The 21,772-nt window shown below is 40.5% G+C and overlaps 2 protein-coding genes and 1 pseudogene across 3 annotated transcripts; all 3 read left to right on the plus strand.

Annotated features, from left to right (window-relative positions):
- Positions 1 to 3,586: 3,586 nt before the first annotated feature.
- LOC307098935 (olfactory receptor 7E178-like) lies at positions 3,587 to 4,507 on the plus strand (the record flags this gene model as incomplete). The annotated part of the gene is made up of 1 exon (XM_079770071.1): positions 3,587 to 4,507. The coding sequence occupies exon 1, from the start codon at positions 3,677 to 3,679 to the stop codon at positions 4,505 to 4,507; it is 831 nt and encodes a 276-aa protein (XP_079626197.1). The 5' UTR covers positions 3,587 to 3,676.
- Positions 4,508 to 12,933: 8,426 nt separating this feature from the next.
- Positions 12,934 to 13,854, plus strand: LOC307098939 (olfactory receptor 7E178-like; the record flags this gene model as incomplete). Its single annotated transcript, XM_079770075.1, has 1 exon — positions 12,934 to 13,854. Exon 1 carries the CDS (start codon positions 13,024 to 13,026, stop codon positions 13,852 to 13,854), a length of 831 nt encoding a protein of 276 aa, XP_079626201.1. The 5' UTR covers positions 12,934 to 13,023.
- A 1,365-nt stretch (positions 13,855 to 15,219) lies between these two features.
- On the plus strand, positions 15,220 to 20,464 carry LOC307100595 (olfactory receptor 7E24-like; annotated as a pseudogene). Its single transcript has 2 exons — positions 15,220 to 16,025; positions 19,516 to 20,464. The product of its transcript is annotated as an olfactory receptor 7E24-like (transcript).
- The last annotated feature ends 1,308 nt before the right edge of the window (positions 20,465 to 21,772 follow it).

Consider the following 21,772-nt stretch of genomic DNA (forward strand, 5'->3'; position numbering starts at 1 on the left):
CAGAATGGCTGCAGCTAGATGTGAGGGACCCTGGTAATGGAAGGGAAACCATGCTGGCTTTTTTGGACTGCGTGTCCTGAGGGAACATGGCAGGGTTTGGAGAAACACTGAAACTGAGGCCATTTCTACTCATGTGCCAGTTTATCTGCAGGAAATTTTGCTGAGAGCATGGTGTTGTGGTAGGTTGTGGGGTATCTGGGAAGCAGAGCCATCTCTCCAGTGTTGTGGTGCTTAGAGACCAATATCCTGATAGAGGTGAGGCCTGCATGGTGGGCAGATACCAGCATGCTCCCAATGACATCCGCTCCTGTGTTCATGCTGTTGTGGAGACCCATCCTCTTGAGTGTGTCTTGGGTCTAGTGACTTGCTTCCAACCAACACAACATGGCAAAACTGATGAGATGTCCCTTCTGATATTAGGGTACAAAAAGGCTTTATATTCCTGGCCCTTGTCTCTTGTAACCTGTCCTCATGGGAGCCACGGCTATGCATGAGCTTCCCTGTGAGAGGCCCAATAGGCAGACGACTGAGCAAGGCCTCTGGCCAACAGCCCACAAGGAACTCCCTCCTTCCAAAAGTGAGTGGGATTGGAAATAGATCAACCCCAGTCAAACCTGTAGCCCTTGCTAAAACTTTGATTGCACTCTTGTTGGGTACCCTGCTTAATTTAAGAGGAAGTCAGTAGTGTTTTAGTGTACCCAAACATCAATGAACAAGAAAAATCAGAACTTGGACTGTCATTTAAATAAGCAAACAATCCCTTACTTCACTCTGGGAGTTGAATACACAATACAATATACAGGTGACATATTATAGAATAGTACATATGAAACCAATATAATTGTGTTAATCAATGTCACCCCTACTAAGTACAAGAAAAGAAAAAAGAAGTGAAAAAAGAGATCAGAAATACATAGTGCTGCAAACAACACCTTGCACACAGTAAATCCCAATATAAAATACTTATGTCTATTAAAAGTAAAACCTAAAAAAGAGAAATAGACTTTTCCTTTTAAAGACAGAAGATTTAACAAAGAAAATGGAAAGAGTTAAAGGTTCTTGTTAGAGAAGGCCTAATTGTCCCTAATTTACATGGTTAATACAATGATTTTGCAGATGTCAAACTCAAAAGTCATAAATAGAAAAGTGTCTGCATTCTATGTTAAGAATCTTGAAACTGGAAGTCAGAAGCAAAGTGTACAGATGCACTTTCTCCTGAGAAGAGGGAAGTCCCAGACCCTCCTAAGTACATTCACTATTCTCCATTTCCTCTTTGTTAATATTAGGAAGTCCTCAGAGGTTAGGAAAACAATGGACCAATTTCACTAATTATGAGCTCTGTGCATTGAGCCCTCAAGGCCATACAGCCTGCCAGTCCCAGTTAAGAGTCATATGTGTGGCTCTTCCTCCCAGAATTGAGACCTGCTTCTGGAGATCCATGGCTGAGTCTGTCTTCACATCAGTCCTGAGAACAGAGCCTCAGCCTTCTCATTACCTGGCAAGAGACAGCAGTGGATCCAAACTCCTAGGTCATGACTCAGCAGAGAGACAGCACAAACCAGTGAGTGGCAAGGAATAAATGGTGGATGGAGGGGGAAATATGGAGAAACTTGTTTCCTCATTATCAAGGCAGCAGGACAGCTGAGATAGCCAGATGGGAGGGCATCGATAAGCACAGTTACAGCTCAGAGGCCTATGAAGTTTATGTTATTTTTTCCATTGGGGATTTTAGAACTCTCATTCAGAATTCTGCTCTCATTCAGAATTGTGCCAGATTCAGAGCTGTGTTATGTAGCTTCCATTGTCACCTGCATAATACCCTCAATATCAGGGTATACAACCATTGTTATTTTAGATTTAAGGAAAGGAGCAAAATATTCCTATTCAATTTGTACACAGGTCCTTGCGTATAAAGGGTGGAGTCAGATTTGGATCTTAGCAGTGGGACGCTTTTCACAGGACACAGGCTGCAGAATGATGTCTTTCCCTACAATTTAGGTTCACATGGCTATTTGAGCTCTTGAAATGTGGCTAGTCCCAACTGAGATGTGCTGTCCTTATACTAGTAAAGCACCGGATTTTGAGGACGTATATTAAAAGACTTTAACATATCTCAATTGTGTATATTGGTAAAACTATGTTTTTGGTATAATGGGTTAAATCAAACATGAAAATGAAAATAAACCGAAAAAAACCTCCTGGCAAACCTACTCAGTCTCTCCTTTCTCTTTCCAGTTCACCCCAAGCAGCATGCTGGTGGGGACGCAACTGAGTCTCATTTATTTCTGATGGCCCATCACCCACACTGTGGTTGGCACAGAGGAGGCAACTAAAACAAACAAAAACATTTATACAATCTGTTACATATTGATTCCATGTTGTTATTGGATAATAAAACTAGGCTGTGTTATTATCCACTATGGACTCATATGGTGACACACACTGGCGGTTTTTCTGACTGGGTATCATCACTTCTGGGGATGTCTTGTGACTAAAGAAATGAATGATAGTCCTCATTTTCCTCCAAGCATCCTTCCTAGAATGACTAATTGAAACTGATGAGGCGGCTTTGAGAACTTCTGATTTGTAGCTAAGTTGGATTGAAGATTGTTTTTTATTTTGTTTATTTATTTAGCTCTTTAGATTATGCATACAAGTGAAATCATATGGTATTTGTCTATCTCTGTCTGACTTATTTCACTTAGTATAATACCCTCTAGGTCCATCTATTCTGTCACAAAAGGTGAGATATCGTTCTTTTTTGCACAAAAAAAAAAATGGACTCATACAGTTTATTACACAGTTATGCATACTCATTTAAATTAGTGTTTCAAGTTTCTTCAGAGATATTCCCTGAAGTGAAATTGTTGAGTCATAAGACAATTTAATTTTTTTTTGGAACTTCCACAATATTTTCCATAGTGGTTGCACCAATCTGTATCCCCACCAATAATGAACTAGGGTTCCTTTTTCTCCACATCCTCACCAACAGGCTTTCTTATCAGCTAGCCTGTGAACAGAAAGAGAAGACAGACAAATGGTTTACAAACTGTTAGTAGCCAAACATCACACACACAAAAATGGACTCAGACAGCTTATTACATAGTTCTTATAGGGTGCTTATAAATACTACAAATCAAAGGAATTAATCACAACTCATTTAGAGAAAATAAAGTACATTTAACTGCTTATTAGTGTCCTTGAACTAATAAGGACAATAATAAAGAGCATTTTGTTGGGAAAGATGAATAGTTCTCATTCGTTTTTTCTTTCTTAGGAGGGTATTGATAAGCTTGTGTGTGCTTATGGATTTATAAACACCTAAATAACCTTACTCCTCTCATGTATTTGGCCCATCCTTTCCAAAGTGTAGCATGCAGTAATAGGCTCATGGAGAAAAATGCAATATGCAAAGAGTTCTAAGAAGAATGTTTGTCATAACCAAGAAATATTACTAAAGGGGCATGGTCCTTAAGTGTGAAAACAATGAATTGCTTAAATCCAAATACAGACACACTAATGTGCTTGTTTCCTTTATACCAGCTCTCAGGTATTTTCTCAAAGATGTCTGTGCTATGTGGAGCCCCAGAATCTAACAGGTGCATTGGAATTCCTCCTTCTGGGCTTCTCAGATGATCCGGAACTGCAGCCTCTAACGTTCAGCCTGTTCCTGGCCATGTACCTGGTCACTCTGCTGGGGAATCTGCTCATCATCCTGGCCATCGGCTCTGACTCCCGTCTGCACACCCCCATGTACTTCTTCCTCTCCAACCTGTCCATGGCTGACATTGGCTTTTCTTCTACGACCGTCCCAAAGGTGCTTTTGGACATTCAAACTCATAGCAGAGTCATCTCCTATGCTGGCTGCCTGACTCAGTTGTCTTCTTTAAATTTTTTTGGGTGTTTGGACAGTGCACTCCTAACTGTGATGGCCTACGATCGGTTTGTTGCTGTCTGTTATCCCCTGCACTACCTGGATATCATGAGCCCCCGTGTCTGTAGCCTGCTGCTTCTGCTGTCCTTTTTGATTAGCCTTTTCTACTCCCAACTGCACTGCTTGAATATATCACAGCTTTCCTTTTGCACAAACATGGAAATTCCTCATTTCTTCTGTGACCCTCCTCAACTCCTCGAGCTTGCTTGTAATGATACCTCTACTAGTAAAATATTACTCTATTTTATAGTAGCGATCTTTGCTGGCATTCCAGTCTCAGGTATCTTTTTCTCTTACTACCAAATTGTTTCCTCCATTCTGAGGATCTCATCATCAGGTGGAAAGTATAAAGCCTTCTCCACCTGTGGTTCTCACCTGTCAGTTGTTTGTTTATTTTATGGGACAGGCCTTGGTGTGTACCTCAGTTCCGCTGTCTCACATTTTTCCAGGAAGGCTGCAGGGGCCTCTGGGGTGTATGCTGTGGTCACCCCTATGCTGAACCCTTTCATCTACAGTCTGAGGAACAGGGACATCAAGAGGGCCTTGCAGCGATTCCTCAACAGAATAGCCTAGTCTCAATACCTGGGCCTTGGAGATTTTTTTCTTATTCATTTATTTATAATTAATTTTTTCTGTGCATTAAAAATGACTCAAAACCAAACAAAGGTAGTTTGCAAACATACCTTTTTGGTCAGACAATTTTTGCAGCTTACGGTTTTCATTCCACTTGATCTATCATGTCTAAAAATAGTTTATTTTGACACATCACTGATGGGATTAAGGGAGTATTCTGGGATCCTATGTATGTCAAAATCACCACCCAATTGAATTCTATTACAATATGGAATTTTCTGTATTTGTTACCTATGACTCAGGCTTTCTTTAGAAATTCGCAACTCTTTTTTAATGTGTATGTTATATATGATTCTCAATCATTTCACTGTCTATGCTATTTTTTGTGTCCATGCTATTTTTCATAAAATTTTGGCTTTAATCAAATCTATTAGTGCAGGTGTATGAGAGAATGTGTGTCACTGATCTTCAATCTAGGAAGCATCTGATGAACTTTAAAAATCTTCATGCCTGAGTCCATTAACCATACATAAAGCTTTAACTGAATTAGAGAGGAAAAGAGTATAATATTTTTAACAGTATCCCAAGTGGGTCTAATATGTATTTAGACAAGGCTGGGAACTACTGAATTTTGTCTGACTTTTTATTAAAGAAAGACTTGTATGTCTTGGGTTCTTTACAGTTCATTATCAGATACTTAAGATCTTAAAGTGATCAGAGCTCCAAAGGAGCAGATATGAAAGCTTGCCTTGGTAACAGTCAATGTGATTTCCTCCACTCACACTCTGGGTAATATCTTTTTTTATATATCTTCTCCCTCCACACTCCACAGATGTCTCTGTACTTGATATTAAGCTATAGTTTTTCTGCTCCAAACTTACGCTTTTAACTTTCAGTTGTTGTGCTGTGTTGCGGCCTCTGATTTCCCACCTGGCTTTACTTTAGATTCTTCCAGTAATTGTCAATAAGAGGAAAGGTTCTTCCAGGAATTTCGCTTGCCCCTTATCCTTTGTGGTCGTCACTATATCTGCAGTTATGACACTGTATTACCATATATTGTTTTTCATTTATGCCTTACATCTTTCAAAAACTATTTAATCATACCTATATTAAACTATCTCCATTAAAAATGACTCGTGTGGCTACTGTCTCCTTACTGAACCCTCACCGATAACTCATAATATGGGGAATAGAGCTATGGTGAGATATACAATTGAAAGAATTTAAAGTGAGCTCAGGAAGAAAAGGTAATTGTAATGTTATGTCTGGGTCAGGGGCATACAATTGAGATTTAAAATAGTGGTATGATATTTCCAGTGGCTGTGTGATTCTAATTGTGCCTGTAGATTGTTAAGTCTCCCAAGTCATTATGAATGAACTAAATTCATGTTTTCATTTTCATTACTCAGGGATAGCAAAGGACTATGTCCTCAGAAGAGGGGACATTTTTCCCTTCACTGTTAACTGAGTCCTTAGTATTCCACTTTGAAACCATTATTCCTTCTCTGTAATCATGGACAATCTGTCCTTGATCTCCTTTTGTCTTATTCTATACTAGAGGAAAATTGCACAAAATTCATGCACTGGTAGGGTCCACAGCAGTTGCCGGCTGCTGGCCAGGACTTCCCTCCCTTCCCCTGGGCAGCCCCACCACCTGGTTGAATTCCCGGTCGAGCGGGTAATTTGAATACTACGCTTTTATTACATAGGATACTTAGGTATCTTTGTACATATCAATTGTTTCTTAAAAGATACTATACATCTTTGCAGAGGTAGAAGTCTGAGCTTTCTGAGAAACTATCCAATAACTCCTTTAATTTAACCACTACACTATATAGCCTACCAGCTTCACTACAGTGTATTGAGTATCTAATTGACTCAGTTTACTATTACACTTTTCCTCCTACCATAGCATTCTAAAATGTGCCCACACTCACATCTCCTTCTTCACTTTCCTCTACTCCTGCCATTTGGTCATTTGGGATCCCCAAAGTTTTCCTCTGCCATTTAGGAACACACACATAATTACCATACTTTATCACATATCCAGCTTAACTTGGCAACTATTTAAGTTTTCTTCATATCAGTTAAATCACTCTCTGAGCTCCTCAGACAGAGAAGTCTGAGCCAGGAGGACTGCAAAGGTTAGGGGTTGTCACCAATTATGATTACCATACATCCCACTTTCACTCACCATGTAAGGCAGAATCACATTTTAAAAGACTTCAAGAGTTAAAATGCAAAGATTATAAAAGAAAATATATTTGGAGGTAGATTAGTCCTTTCTAGTGGAAGAGAAATCGGAGGCCTCTAGGAACACCTGTTGAATTAGTCCTGAAATGGCTGTTGAAATAGTCCTGGCAAATGGGAAAGTACTGTGTAGGTATAAGAGAAACCAGGGAGACTTCTTTTCATGGCATGGCAAGAAACAGCAATGTGGGACCTGCAGAAATAACTAAAGCAGAGCAATATCTTGTGTGTGCTAGTTTTTGTTTGTTTTGAGGAGATGGTGATGTGAAGGGCTGGATACTGTGCTGGAAAGCAGAGAAACAGCTCTAGTGTCATGTGCTCAGAATGCCAATTTCTGTCAGAAATTGAGGCCTTGTGGTGGGTGGCTTTTATATATTTCCAGTATCCTCTGCCTTCTGTATTCATGCCCTTTGTATATACCCATTTCCATCTGGGCTGGACCTTGTGAATTACATGAAATAAATAAAATATCAAAAATTATTTGGCTGTCACTCCAACATTAATGTGTAAAAAATAGACTCAGGCTTTCAACTACCAGGCCTATTTTACTCTCTTACCAGCTCACTCTGATGGAAGATAGCTACCATGTTGTCAGCTTCCCACTGGAGAAGCTCATGTGGCAAGGGACTGGGGTTGTCTATTGGCAACTTATCCTATATAATAAAAGGCTAATATGCAAATTGACCAAATGGCAGAACGGACGGGTTGCTTTGATGTGCACTGACCACCAGGGGGCATATTTAATGCAGGAGTTGTCCCCTGGTGGCCAGTGCGATTCCACCGAAGGAGCACCGCTCAGCCAGACGCCAGGCTCATGGTTGGCGATCGCAATGGTGGTGATGGAAGCCTCTTCTGCCTCTGCAGCAGCTCTAAGGGTGTCTGGCGATTGGGCCTAAGCTGTCAGTTGGACATCCCCCATGGGTCCCCGGACTGCAAGAGGGCTCCCCCCCCCCCCCATTCAAGTACACAAATTTAGTGCACCTGGCCTCTAGTAAATATATAAAAATCAATAGTATTTTAATATATTAATATGATTCAATTAAAGAAAAACTTAGAACTGAAGACTCATTCAAACTGGCAAAAACAAACAAACAAAAAACAAAATAAACACTCCCTAAAGAAAAACCAAAACACCTGTCAATCTCCAAAATACAAAATGCCAACCAACAACTAAGGCAATGAAAATAAGAAGTTATCCTTAGAGACAAATATTAATTGATAAAATGAAAAGAGTATCACATTCTTGGTATAGAAGAACTGACTCTGTATAGATTTTGTGATTAATACAATGCAATTTACAGATACCAAAATCACACAGTAAGTGGTTAAATTAAAAAAAAAAAAATAGAAGTCTGAGTTTTATGTTAAGAACCTCAAACTCAAAGTAAGAAGCAAGAAGTAGAGGTGACCTTCCTTCTCAGGAGAGAAAGCACCAAGATCTTCCAGGGACCTTCACTTTTTTCCTTTTTTCCCTTCCATTGATACTAGCAAATATCCAGAGATTAGGACCACATGGACCAATTGGCTAATTAGGAGATTTGTGCAATGAGCCCCTAAGATGATAACATCCTCTGTAATAAAGAGGTAATATGCAAACTGACCATCATGCCCTTGCACACAATATGGCCGCCCCCATGTGGTCACAATATGGCCGCCCCCATGTTGTCACAAGATGGCTACACCCATGTCATCACAAGATGGCTACCACAAGATGGCTGGCAGAGGAGGGCAGTTGAGGGTGCAGGGGAGGGCAGTAGGCCAGCAAGGGAGGACAGTAAGGGGCAAACAGTCTGGCAGGGGAGGGCAGTTGGGGGCAACCAGGCCTAAAGGGGATGGCAGTTAGAGCAACTAGGCCAGCAGGGGTATTCAGTTGGGGGCGACCAGGCCAGCATGGGAGGGCAGTTGGGGGCGACTGGGTCATCAGGGGAGGGCAGTTGGGAGTGATCAAGCTGGCAGGGAAGGGCACTTGGGGGCAATCAGGCCAGCAGGGGAGAAGTTAGGCATCGATCCGGCTGGCGTAGGAGTGGTTAGGGGGTGATCAGGCAGGCAGGTAGAAGCAATTAGGAGCCACCAGTCCCGGATTGTGAGAGGGATATCCAACTGCCAGTTTAGGCCTGATCCCTGGGGATGTAGCCATCTTGTGACAACATGGGGGCAGCCATCTTGTGACCACATCGGGGCGGCCATATTGTGTGCAAGGGCATGATGGTCAGTTTGCATATTACCTCTTTATTATAGAGGATGTTATCATCTTAGGGGCTCATTGCACAAATCTTCTAATTATGTTAATATTAGGAAGTCCTCCGAGATTAGGAAAACATGAACCAATACAATATATAGGTGGACATCCCCTGAGGGGTCCCAGATTGGAGTGGGTGCAGGCTGGGCTGAGGGACACCCAACCAAGTGCACCAATATCCTGCACGGGGCCTCTAGTAGTAAATAATTGGCCATTATGGATATGAATTCTACTGTAGTGGCTACATATCTATCTCCTTTTTTTGTGGTATATGCATCAGAAAGTCCCTGTTTTCCTGCTATCCCTGAGGATAAACTCTTGAGCTTTCCCAGATCTGCCTTTGTTCATGGATCTAATTGTTGATCTTCGTGGGGCAACAGAGGCTGGTGTCTCCTACATTGCCAACTTGTTTTTGCCACATTTTCTTCCTATCAGTGAATGAGAGACCTATCTCTACATTCCTCATCCAGAGTTCTCTGAGGCAGGAGGACTGCTAGAGTAGAATGTGGGAGGTTGCAAAGTACCATCATTCCCATACTCATGTTATCAATTGGAAAAAAACAACAACAACGAAATAGGCCCCAAACACACTATATAAATTTTAGCATCTGTGGACACAAAGCTAAAGAAAAATTCATCCTGGAATAGGTTAAGCTCTTCTCAATGACAGAAATCAGAAGCCATTGGAAACATTTGTTGAATCTGGGCACAGAATGGCTGCAATTTGATGTGAGGGACCCCGGTGATGGAAGGTAAACCATGCTGGCTTTTTTGGACTGTGTGTCCTGAGCGAACATGGTAGGGTTTGGAGAAACACCAAAACAGAGGCAATTTATACTCATGTGATAGTTTATCTGCAGGTAATTTTGCTGAGAGCATTTTGGTGTGATGGGTTGTGGGCTATCCGGGAAGCAGAGCCATCTCTCCAGTGTTGTGGTGCTTAGAGACCAATGTCCTGATAGAGGGTGAGGCCTGCATGGTGGGCAGATTCCAATATGCTCCCAATGACATCTTTTCCTGTATTCACGCTGTTGTGGAGACTGATCCTGTTGAGTGTGTCTTGGGCCTAATGACTTGCTTCCAACCAACACAACATGGCAAAACTGATGAGATGTCACTTCTGATATTAGGGTACAAAAAGGCTTCATATTCCTGGCCCTTGTCTCTTGTTACCTGTTCTCATGGGAGCCACAGCCATGCATGAGCTTCCCTGTGAGAGGCCCATTAGGCAGACGACTGAGCAAGGCCTCTGGCCAACAGGCCACAAGGAACTCCCTCCTTCCAAAAGTGAGTGGCTTGGAATAGGTCAACCCCAGTCAAACTTTGAGGGGCCTGCAGCCCTAGTTAATACTTTGATGGCACTCTTGTTGGGTACCCTCCTTGATTTAAGAAAAAGTCAGTAGGTTTTTAGTGTATCCAAAACATCAATGATTGAGAAATATCAGAACTTGGACTGTCATTTAAATAAGCAAAAAATCCCTTACTTGACTTGGGGTGATGAACACACATTACAATATACAACTGACATATTATAGAATAGTACATCTGTAACCTATGTAATTGTGTTAATCAATGTCATCCCCAATAAGTTCAAGTGAAAAAAAAAGAAAAAAGAAATCAGAAATGTATTGTGCTGCAAACAGCACCTTGCACACAGTAAATCCTCAATATACAATACTTATATCTATTATAAGTAAAACCTAAAAAAGAGAAATAGACTTTTCCCTTTAAAGACAAAAGTCTTAATGGAAATAGTTATAGGTTCTTGTTAGAAAAGGCCTAATTGTACATAATGTACATGATTAATACAATGATTTTGCAGATGTCAAACTCAAAAAGTCAACTTGAAAAGAGTCTGCATTCTATGTTAAGATTCTTGAAACTGGAAGTTAGAAGCAAAGTGTACAGATGCACTTTCTTCTGAGAAGGGGAAAGTCGCAGACTCTCCTAAGTACATTCACTATTCTACATTTCCTCTTTGTTAATATTAGGAAGTCCTCAGAGATTAGTTAAATATGGACCAGCTTCACTAATTATGAGCTCTGTGCATTGAACGCTCAAGGCCATACAGGCTGCCAGTCCCAGTTAAGAGTCAGGTGTGTGGCTCTTCCTCCCAGAATTGAGACCTGCTTCAGGAGATCCATGACTGAGTCTGTCTTCACACCAGTCCTGAGAACAGAGCCTCAGCCTTCTCATTACCAGGCAGGAGACTGCAGTGGATCCAAACTCCTAGGTCATGACTCATCAGAGAGACAGCACAAACCAGTGAGTGGCAAGGGATACGGTGGCTGAAGGGGGAATTATGGAGAAACTTGTTTCCTCATTATCAAGGCAGCAGGACTGCTGAGATAGCCAGATGGGAGGGCATCGATAAGCAGAGTTACAGCTCAGAGGCCTATGAAGTTTATGTTATTTTTTCCATTGGGAATTTTCTCATTCAGAATTGTGCCAGATTCAGAGCTCTGTGTTATGTAGCTTCCATGTTCACCTACATAATACCCTCAACATCCGGGTATACCACTATTGCTATTTTAGAGTTGAGGAAAGGAGCAAAATATTCCTATTCAATTTGTACCCACGTCCTTGGGTAAAAAGGGTGGAGTCAGATTTGAATCTGAGCAGTGGAATGCTATTCACAGGACACTAGGTGCAGAACGATGTCTTTCCCTACAATTTAGGTTCACATGGCTATTGAGCTCTTGAAATGTGGCTAGTCCCAACTGAGATGTGCTGTCCTTATTGTAGTAAAGCACCAGATTTTGAGGACGTATAAGAAAAGATTGTAACATACCTCAATTGTGTATATTGGTAAAACTATATTTTTGGTATAATGGGTTAAATCAAATATGAAAATGAAAATAAACTGAAAAAAACCTCCTGGCCAAACTACTCCGTCTATCCTTTCTCTTTCCAGATCACCCCAGGTAGCATAACTGTGGGGAAGCAACTGAGTCTCATTTATTTCTGATTGCCCAGCACCCACACTGTGATTGGCACAGAGTAGGCAACTAAAACAAACAAAAACATATACACACTCTGTGAAATACTGATTACATGTTGTTAGTGTATAATAACACAGCATATTCCATATGGCTGACACACACTGGCGGTTTTGCTGACTGGATTTCATCACTTCCAGGGATAGCGTGTGACTAAAGAAATGAATGAGATTCATCATTTTCCTCCAAGCACCCTTCCCAGAATGACTAATTGAAACTGATGAGAAGGCTTTGAGAACTTCTGATTTGTACCTAAGTTGGTCTGAAGTTTGTTTTTATTGTGTTTGTTTACTTTGCTCTTTAGATTCTGGATACAAGTAAAATATATTTGTCTATCTCTGTCTGACTTATTTCACTTAGTATAATACCCTCTAGGTTCATCTACTCTGTCACAAAAGGTGAGATATCATTCTTTTTTACACACAAAATATGGGCTCAGACAGTTTATTACATAGTTCTTGTAGCGTGCTTATAAATACTACAAATCAAACGAATTAATCAAGCTGCATTTGGATAAAATAAAGTACATTTAACTGCTTATTAGTGTCCTTGAACTAATAAGGACAACATAAAGAGCATTTTGTTAGGAGAGATGGATAGTTCTCATTCCTTTTTTTTTCCTTCTTAGCAGGGTACTGATAGGCGAGTGTGTGTTTATGGATTTATAAAGTTCTAAATAACCTTACTCCTCGCATTTATTCAGACCATTGTTTCCAAAGTGAAGCATGCAGTAATAGGTTCATGGAGCAAAACGCAATATGCAAAGATTTCTAAGAAGAATGTTTGTCATAACCAAGAAATATTACTGAAGGGGCATGGTCCTTAAGTGTGAAAACTATGAATTGCTTAAATTCCAAATATAGACACACTAATGTGCTTGTTTCCTTTATACCAACTCTTATCTATTTTCTAAAAGGTGTCTGTGCTATGTGGAGCCCCAGAATCTAACAGGTGCATTGGAATTCCTCCTTCTGGGCTTCTCAGATGATCCGGAACTGCAGCCTCTAACGTTCAGCCTGTTCCTGGCCATGTACCTGGTCACTCTGCTGGGGAATCTGCTCATCATCCTGGCCATCGGCTCTGACTCCCGTCTGCACACCCCCATGTACTTCTTCCTCTCCAACCTGTCCATGGCTGACATTGGCTTGTCCTCTACCACCGTCCCAAAGGTGCTTTTGGACATTCAAACTCATAGCAGAGTCATCTCCTATGCTGGCTGCCTGACTCAGTTGTCTTCTTTACATTTTTTTGGATGTTTGGACAGTACACTCCTAACTGTGATGGCCTACGATCGGTTTGTTGCTGTCTGTTATCCCCTGCACTACCTGGATATCATGAACCCCCGTGTCTGTAGCCTGCTGCTTCTGCTGTCCTTTTTGATCAGCCTTTTGGACTCCCAACTGCACTGCTTGATGATATTAGAGCTTTCCTTTTGCTCAAACATGGAAATTCCTCATTTCTTCTGTGACCCTCCTCAACTCCTCAAGCTTGCTTGTAACAATACTTCTACTAATAAAATATTACTCTATTTTTTGGAGACCATCTTTGGTGTCATTCCAGTCTCAGGTATCTTTTTCTCTTACTACAAAATTGTTTCCTCCATTCTGAGGATCTCATCGTCAGGTGGAAAGTATAAAGCCTTCTCCACCTGTGGTTCTCACCTGTCAGTTGTTTGTTTATTTTATGGGACAGGCCTTGGTGTGTACCTCAGTTCCACTGTCTCACTTTTTTCCAGGAAGGCTGCAGGGGCCTCTGTGGTGTATGCTGTGGTCACCCCTATGCTGAACCCTTTCATCTACAGTCTGAGGAACAGGGACATCAAGAGGGCCTTGCAGCAATTCCTCAACAGAATAGCCTAGTCTTAACACATGGGCCATTGGAGATTTTTTTCTTATTTATTTTATTTTAATATTAATTTTATCTGTTTATTAGAAATGATTCATATGCAAACAATGGGAGTTGGCAAAGACACTTTTTGGTCAGACAATTTTTTTTAGCTTATGGTTTTCATTCCTCTTGATCAAATATATCTAAAAATAGTTTATTTGGGCACATCCTTGGTGTGATTAAAGGAGTATTGGGGGATCCTATGTATGTCAAAATAACAGCACAATTGAAGTTCTATTACAATATGGAATATTCTGTATTTGTTACCTATGACCCACGCATCATGTAGAAATTCACAAGTCTTTTTTAATGTGTACTTTAATGTTTATATATGATTCTCAACCATTTCGCTGTCCATGCTATTTTTTGTGTCTATGCTATTTTTCATAAAACTTTGGGTTTAATCAAATCCATTAGTGCAGGTGTGTGAGAGAATGTGTGGCACTGATCTTCAACCTAGGAAGCATCTGATGAGCTTTAAAAATCTTCATGCCTGAGTTCAATAACTGTACATTAAGATTTAACTGAATTGGAGAGTGAAAAGAGTAAAATGTTTTTTAACACTACCCCTGGTGGGTCTAATATATACTTAGAATTGGCGAGAACTATTGAATTTTGTCTGACCTTTTATTAAAAAGTTAGTTGTATGTCTTGGGTTCGTTACTGTTCATGATCAGATAATGAAGATCTTAAAGTGATCAGAGCTCAAAAAGAGCAGCTATGAAAGAGCTTGTGTTAGTAACAATCAATATGATTTCACCTACTCACACTCTGGGTAATATCTTTTTTACATATCTTCTCCCTCTACACTCCACTGCTGTCTCTCTCTACTTGATATTAAGCTATAGTTTTTCTGCTCCAAACTTACCCTTCTACACTTTCAGTTGTTACCCTGTGATATGGCCTCTGATTTCCCACCTGGCTTCTCTTTAGATTCTTCTAGTAATTGGCAATATCAGGAAAGGTTCTTCCAACCATTTCCCTTGCCCCTTATCCTATGTGGTTGTCACTACATTCTGAAGTTATGACACTGTAACCATATTTTTTCCATTTATGCTTTACATCTTTCAAAAACTATTTAATCATACCTATATTAAACTACCTCCATTAAAAATGACTAGTGTGGCTACTGTTTCCTTACTGAACCCTCAGTGATAAGTCATATTATGGGGAATAGAACTATGGTGAGATATACAATTGGAAGAATTTAAAGTGAGCTCAGGAACTGTCTGTGCTAAGTGGAGCCCCAGAATCTAACAGGTGCATTGGAATTCCTCCTTCTGGGCTTCTCAGATGATCCGGAACTGCAGCCTCTAACGTTCAGCCTGTTCCTGGCCATGTACCTGGTCACTCTGCTGGGGAATCTGCTCATCATCCTGGCCATCGGCTCTGACTCCCGTCTGCACACCCCCATGTACTTCTTCCTCTCCAACCTGTCCATGGCTGACATTGGCTTGTCTTCTACAACCGTCCCAAAGGTGCTTTTGGACATTCAAACTCATAGCAGAGTCATCTCCTATGCTGGCTGCCTGACTCAGTTGTCTTCTTTACATTTTTTTGGGTGTTTGGACAGTGCACTCCTAACTGTGATGGCCTACGATCGGTTTGTTGCTGTCTGTTATCCCCTGCACTACCTGGATATCATGAGCCCCCGTGTCTGTAGCCTGCTGCTTCTGCTGTCCTTTTTGATCAGCCTTTTCTACTCCCAACTGCACTGCTTGAATATATCACAGCTTTCCTTTTGCACAAACATGGAAATTCCTCATTTCTTCTGTGACCCTCCTCAACTTCTCCAGCTTGCTTGTAACAATACTTCTACTAATAAAATATTACTCTATTTTTTGGAGACCATCTTTGGTGTCATTCCAGTCTCAGGTATCTTTTTCTCTTACTACAAAATTGTTTCCTCCATTCTGAGGATCTCATCGTCAGGTGGAAAGTATAAAGCCTTCTCCACCTGTGGTTCTCACCTGTCAGTTGTTTGTTTATTTTATGGGACAGGCCTTGGTGTGTACCTCAGTTCCGCTGTCTCACATTTTTCCAGGAAGGCTGCAGGGGCCTCTGGGGTGTATGCTGTGGTCACCCCTATGCTGAACCCTTTCATCTACAGTCTGAGGAACAGGGACATCAAGAGCGCCTTGCAGTGATTCCTCAACAGAATAGTCTAGTCTTTTTTTTTTCACCTTTTTTTATTTAGGTATTATATGTGTACATATTTTACCATTGTCCCCCCACCCCACAACCATACATGCCCTCACCCCCCAGAGTTTTGTGTCCATTGGTTATGCATATATGCATGCATACAAGTCCTTCGGTTGATCTCTTATCTCCCCCACCTCTCCCTAATCTTCCCCCTGTAATTTGAGTCTGTTTGATGCTTTACTGTCTCTTTATCTATATTTTTGTTCATCAGTTTATAATGTTCTTTATTATCCATAAATGAGTGAGATCATGTGGTATTTTTCTTTCAATGACTGAGAATAGCCTAGTCTTAATACATGGGCCATTGTTGATTTTTTCTTATATATTTATTTATTTATTTATTTATTTATTTATTTATTATTAATTTTGTCTGTGGATTAGAAATGACTCAAAACCAAAAATTGGTACTTGGCAAACATATTTTTTTGGTCAGACAATTTTTGTAGCTTATGGATTTCAATACTCTTGATCTATTATGTCTAAAAATAATTTATTTGGGCACATCTTTGATGGGATTAAGGGAGTATTCTGGAATTCTATGTATGTCAAACTCGACCCACAATTTAATCCTATTACAATATGGAATTTTCTGTATTTGTTACCTATGACCCAGGCATCCTGTAAAAATTCACAACTCTTTTTAATATGTATGTTATATATGATTCTCAACCATTTCGCTGTCCATGCTATTTTTTTGTATCCATGCTATTTTTCATAAAACTTTGGCTTTAATCAAATCTATTATTGCAGGTGTGTGACAGAATCTGTGTCACTGATCTTCAATCTAGGAAGCATCTGATGAGCTTTAAAAATCTTCATGCCTGAGTCCAATAATCATACATTAAGATTGAAATGAATGGGAGAGTGAAAAGTGGATAATATTTTTTAACAGTATCCCAGGTGGGTCTAATGTGTATTGAGACCTGGCCGAGAACTACTGAATTTTGTCTGACCTTTTATTAAAAAAGGACTTGTATGTCTTGGGTTCTTTACTGTTCATGATCAGATACTGAAGATCTTAAAGTGATCAGAGCACAAAAGGAGCAGATATGAAAGAGCTTGCTTTGTAAAAGTCAATGTGATTTCCTCCACTCACACTCTGGTAATATCTTTTTTTACATATCTTCTCCCTCCACACTCCTCAGCTGTCTCTCAGTACTTGATATTAAGCTATAGTTTTTCTGCTCCAAACTTACCCTTTTACACTTTCAGTTGTTGTGCTGTGTTGCGGCCTCTGATTTCCCACCTGGCTTCTCTTTAGATTCTTCCAGTAATTGTCAATAAGAGGAAAGGTTCTTCCAGCCAGTTCCCTTGCCCCTTATCCCATGTGGTTGTCACTAAAACCTGCAGTTATGACACTGTATTACCATATTTCTTTCATTTGTGCCTTACATCTTTCAAAAACTATTTAATCATACCTATATTAAACTATTTCCATTAAAAATGACTAGTGTGGCTACTTTCTCCTTACTGAACCCTCACCGATAACTCATAATATGGGCAATAAAGTTATGGTGTGATATACAATTGGAAGAATTTAAAGTGAGCTCAGGAACAAAAGGTAATTGTAATGTTATGTCTGGGTCAGGGGCATACAATTGAGATTTAAAATAGTGGTATGATATTTCCAGTGGCTGTGTGATTCTAATTGTGCCTGTAGATTATTATGTCTCCCAATTCATTATGAATGAACTTAACTCTGTTTTCATTTTCATTACTCAGGGATAGCAAAGGACCATGTCCTCAGCAAAAGGGACATTTTTCCTTTCACTGTTAACTGCGTCCTTAGTATTCCACTTTGTAACCATCATTCCTTCTTTGTAATCATGGACAATCTGTCCTTGATCTCCTATTGTCTTATTCTATAATAGAGGCCAAGTGCACAAAATTCGTGCACTTGTAGGGTCCCTAGCACCTGCTGACTGCTGGCCAGGATCTCCTTCCCTTCCCCTGGGCAGCCCAACCACCTGGTTGAATTCCCGGTCGAGGGGGTAATTTGAACACTACGCTTTTATTACATAGGATACTTAGGTATCTTTGTACATATCAATTTTTCCTTAAAAGATACTATACATATTTGCAGAGGTAGAAGTCTGAGCTTTCTGAGAAACTATCCAATAACTCATTTAATTTAACCACTACACTATATAGCCTACCAGCTTCACTACAGTGAATTGAGTATCTAATTGGCTCAGTTTACTATTACACTTTTCCTCCTACCATAGCATTCTTAAATATGCCAAAACTCACATCTTCTTCACTTTCCTATACTCCTGCCATTTGGTCATTTGGGATCCCCAAAGTTTTCCTCTGCCATTTAGGAAGACACACATAATTAGCATACTTGCCTTGATTGAGACAGGAGGGGCTTCACCCTTTCCGCCATAAAATGGCATTACATTGTTTTGAATGGTATTTCATTAGTAAGCACACTATCCTAATAATGATTGAAATCATTTGTTAAAAAATGATCAAACCTTTCTTGACTTTCAAACTTCCCTTAGGTCCCACACGTGGTCTAGAGATGAATGTTAGACTGGCCATTTCTAAGAAGAAACTCAAGCACAGAGATTCTGAGATTTCCACACACTCCACATGGAGGGCATGAAAGATTCAGGACTCAAAAAATCAACTTCCTTATTCCCGCACCAGGGCACTGTCACCTCCACGTTAGCTAAGGAGTGGTTCTTTCAAACCTACTTGGTCCCCAATGGAAAGGGAGGGAGAATAACTGATTTATCCCCTTTTGGTTCAGTGAGTTCACCTGTGAATTAGGAAATGTGTCAGTGATTTACAGGGGCCATAATGTCACAAACATTGTGGATTTTATGGTTTTTTATAAATAGTCATGCATTATCCAGTCCAGTTTTGAAATCCAAAATGGAAAAATATTGCTATGAAGACGAAAATTTCATGTGGAGCTCTCATGGAATGGTTATTATAAAACAGACTTCAAGGATACTTTCAAATGCATACCCTTATAATAAAAGAATGTGGTTAATAGAAAAGGATTTTTGTATTGGAACAAGAAATACTGTCATTTAGGCGTTAGATTAATTGCACATGTACCAATTTGTTGGGGAGCACAAGAGACTTGGTTGGAAAGTTGTAAGGAGGACCTTCTGATAAAAGGGAAGTGTGTGGGAGGCTGCCTGCTCTGTTTATTGGCATTCCGACCTAAAGGAGATTTAGGGGAGTGTGGAAGGCGGTGTCCCTAATTATTCCTTGACTTTTCCAAACAAGTCTGTGTGTGTTCAGAACCCCGGGTGTTTACTGGAATCCTTAATCTTAATCCCTGGATGCCCTTGCCTAGAGGACAATGTAAAACACATGTGTATATGACCTCAGGGGTGAATAGCTTGAAAACAGAATATGCATACAATGCTGTGTGCTCATTTACTTATTATCCTTTTCCCAATCCTCTTCTAAAGGTGCCCTGGCTACATAGAACCACAAAATCTAACACGTGTCTCAGAATTCTTCCTCCTGGGTCTCTCAGATGACCTGGAACTGCAGCCTCTGCTCTTGGGGCTCTTCCTGTCCATGTACCTGGTTGCCGTGCTGGGGAACATGCTCATCATCCTGACTGTCAGCTCTGACTCCCACCTCCACACACCCATGTACTTTTTCCTCTGCAACCTGTCCTTGGCTGACATCGGTTTCATTTCTACCACTGTTCCAAAGATGATTGTGGGCATCCAGACTCACAGCAGAGTCATCTCCTATGGGGGCTGCCTGACACAGATGTCTTTTTTGATTCTTTTTGGATGTATGGATGGCATGCTTTTGACTGTCATGGCCTATGACTGGTTTGTGGCCATCTGTTACCCTCTGTACTACTCAGCCATCATGAGCCCATGCCTCTGCTGCTTCTTAGTTTTGATGTCATTTTTATCAGCCTTTTGGACTCCCAGCTGCATACTTTAATTGTGTTACAACTTACCTGCTTCAAAGATGTAAAGATTTCTAATTTCTTCTGTGATCCTTCTCAGCTCCTTCATCTTGCCTGCTCTGACACCTTCACCAATAGCATAGTCATGTAGTTCGTTGGCGCCATCTCTGGTTTTCTCCCTATCTCAGGGATATGTTTCTCTTACTATAAAATTGTTTCCTCCATTCTGAGATATCCATCGACAGGTGGGAATTATAAAGCCTTCTCCACCTGTGGCTCTCACCTGTCAGTTGTTTGCTTATTTTATGGAACAGCTATTGGAGGTTACCTTGGATCAGCACTGTTGCCTTCCCCCAGGAAAAATGAGGTAGCCTCGGTCATGTACACTGTAGTCACCCCCCATGCTGAACCCTTTCATTTACACTCTGAGGAACAGGGACATTAAGAGTGCCCTATGGAGGTTCTACAGTAGAACAGTCTACTCTTAATATCTCTGCAATCCCTTTGGAGTGTTTTTGAAAAATCTAGTAAAACCAAGCATGTGTTTAGTCGCATGGTTCATGTTCCTTTCCAAGCTTCACATATGAACTTTACTTCTTTTGATTTGCCTTTAATTGAATTGCAGAGTAACCTAGAATACTTTATACATCATAATAATTGCATAATAAATGCATTGACTCTGGTATCCATTGACTCTGTTATCCAGGTGAAATGTACAATTCTCTTAGTAAATACTTAAATGATACATCTTTCCCCATGGCTTTATGGTATTTTCCATACACATTTGCATTTGTCAAATCTATGTATTCAGGTAATTTCTGAGGATGCAGTTCACTGGTTTTTAATTGTGGATTTTATTGGAATCCTCTGGGGAGTTTTATAAATACTGATGACTTGGGCAGTTGGAGGAATTCATCAAGATGCGTCTGCCTGTGGACCCAAGAGATGGACCTAGGGAATCAGAGACTCTTCCTTGGAATGTTCATTTCACTTGCCTACCCTTCTCCAGAAGATGGCCCAAGGATATAACCTCGAGCTAGTTATGTTTTGTTGAGACCACCTAGAAGTGATCCATCACTGAACACAGTTAAGGCCTTTATTGTATATAAACTTTTAAGATTTGTTGGACAGGTATATCGATCTACTTATCTTGAAGCCGCCCAAGAAAAGACTTACTATAAATTCCCTAATTTAAGAAAACTGCCACCTCCCGATCTGTAGTGAGCTTTCTTTGGACTCTCCCTGCTTTCATTGCAAGAGGGCTGATTCATATTTCACCTGGAAGTTCCTTAGATTGAGAAACAACGGAATCTGCCTTGTCAAATATTAGTTGCCTGTGCATGCAGTGGTTTATTTCTGGCCCTAGATTCTGTACGATTGGTCTCTGTGTCCATTTTTAATCCATTCCTACATCCCATTGTGGCAATCTCTGCTCTTCTTCTTAGCTTTTAGCTGTGACTTTATTTCTAAGCTTTGCCATTCTCTGGGTGGAGTGAAATAAAACAGGTCTTTCCTATATGGCACTAAAAGGCTTGGGAAACTAGTTGCTCACTCTACTCTCCCTTCTTCCACCAGGTTAACAACTCTTTCAAGCTTGGAGTTGCCTGTTTTTGCTGAGTAGCAAGGCCTGGGTGATGGCATGATGCAGGGACTATGACACTGCTCTTTGCTTCATTTTGTGTGGTTATTCTCAGGTGTTTTGTTCCACTGTGTTGATGACGTTCCATAAGTGGACCCTTGAGCTATCCCAGATCTGCTGTTGTTCATGGATCTGATTGTTGATCTTGATGGGACAA

Source organism: Cnephaeus nilssonii (assembly GCF_951640355.1).
Source record: "Cnephaeus nilssonii genome assembly, chromosome: 5".
NCBI classification, from domain to species: domain Eukaryota; kingdom Metazoa; phylum Chordata; class Mammalia; order Chiroptera; family Vespertilionidae; genus Cnephaeus; species Cnephaeus nilssonii.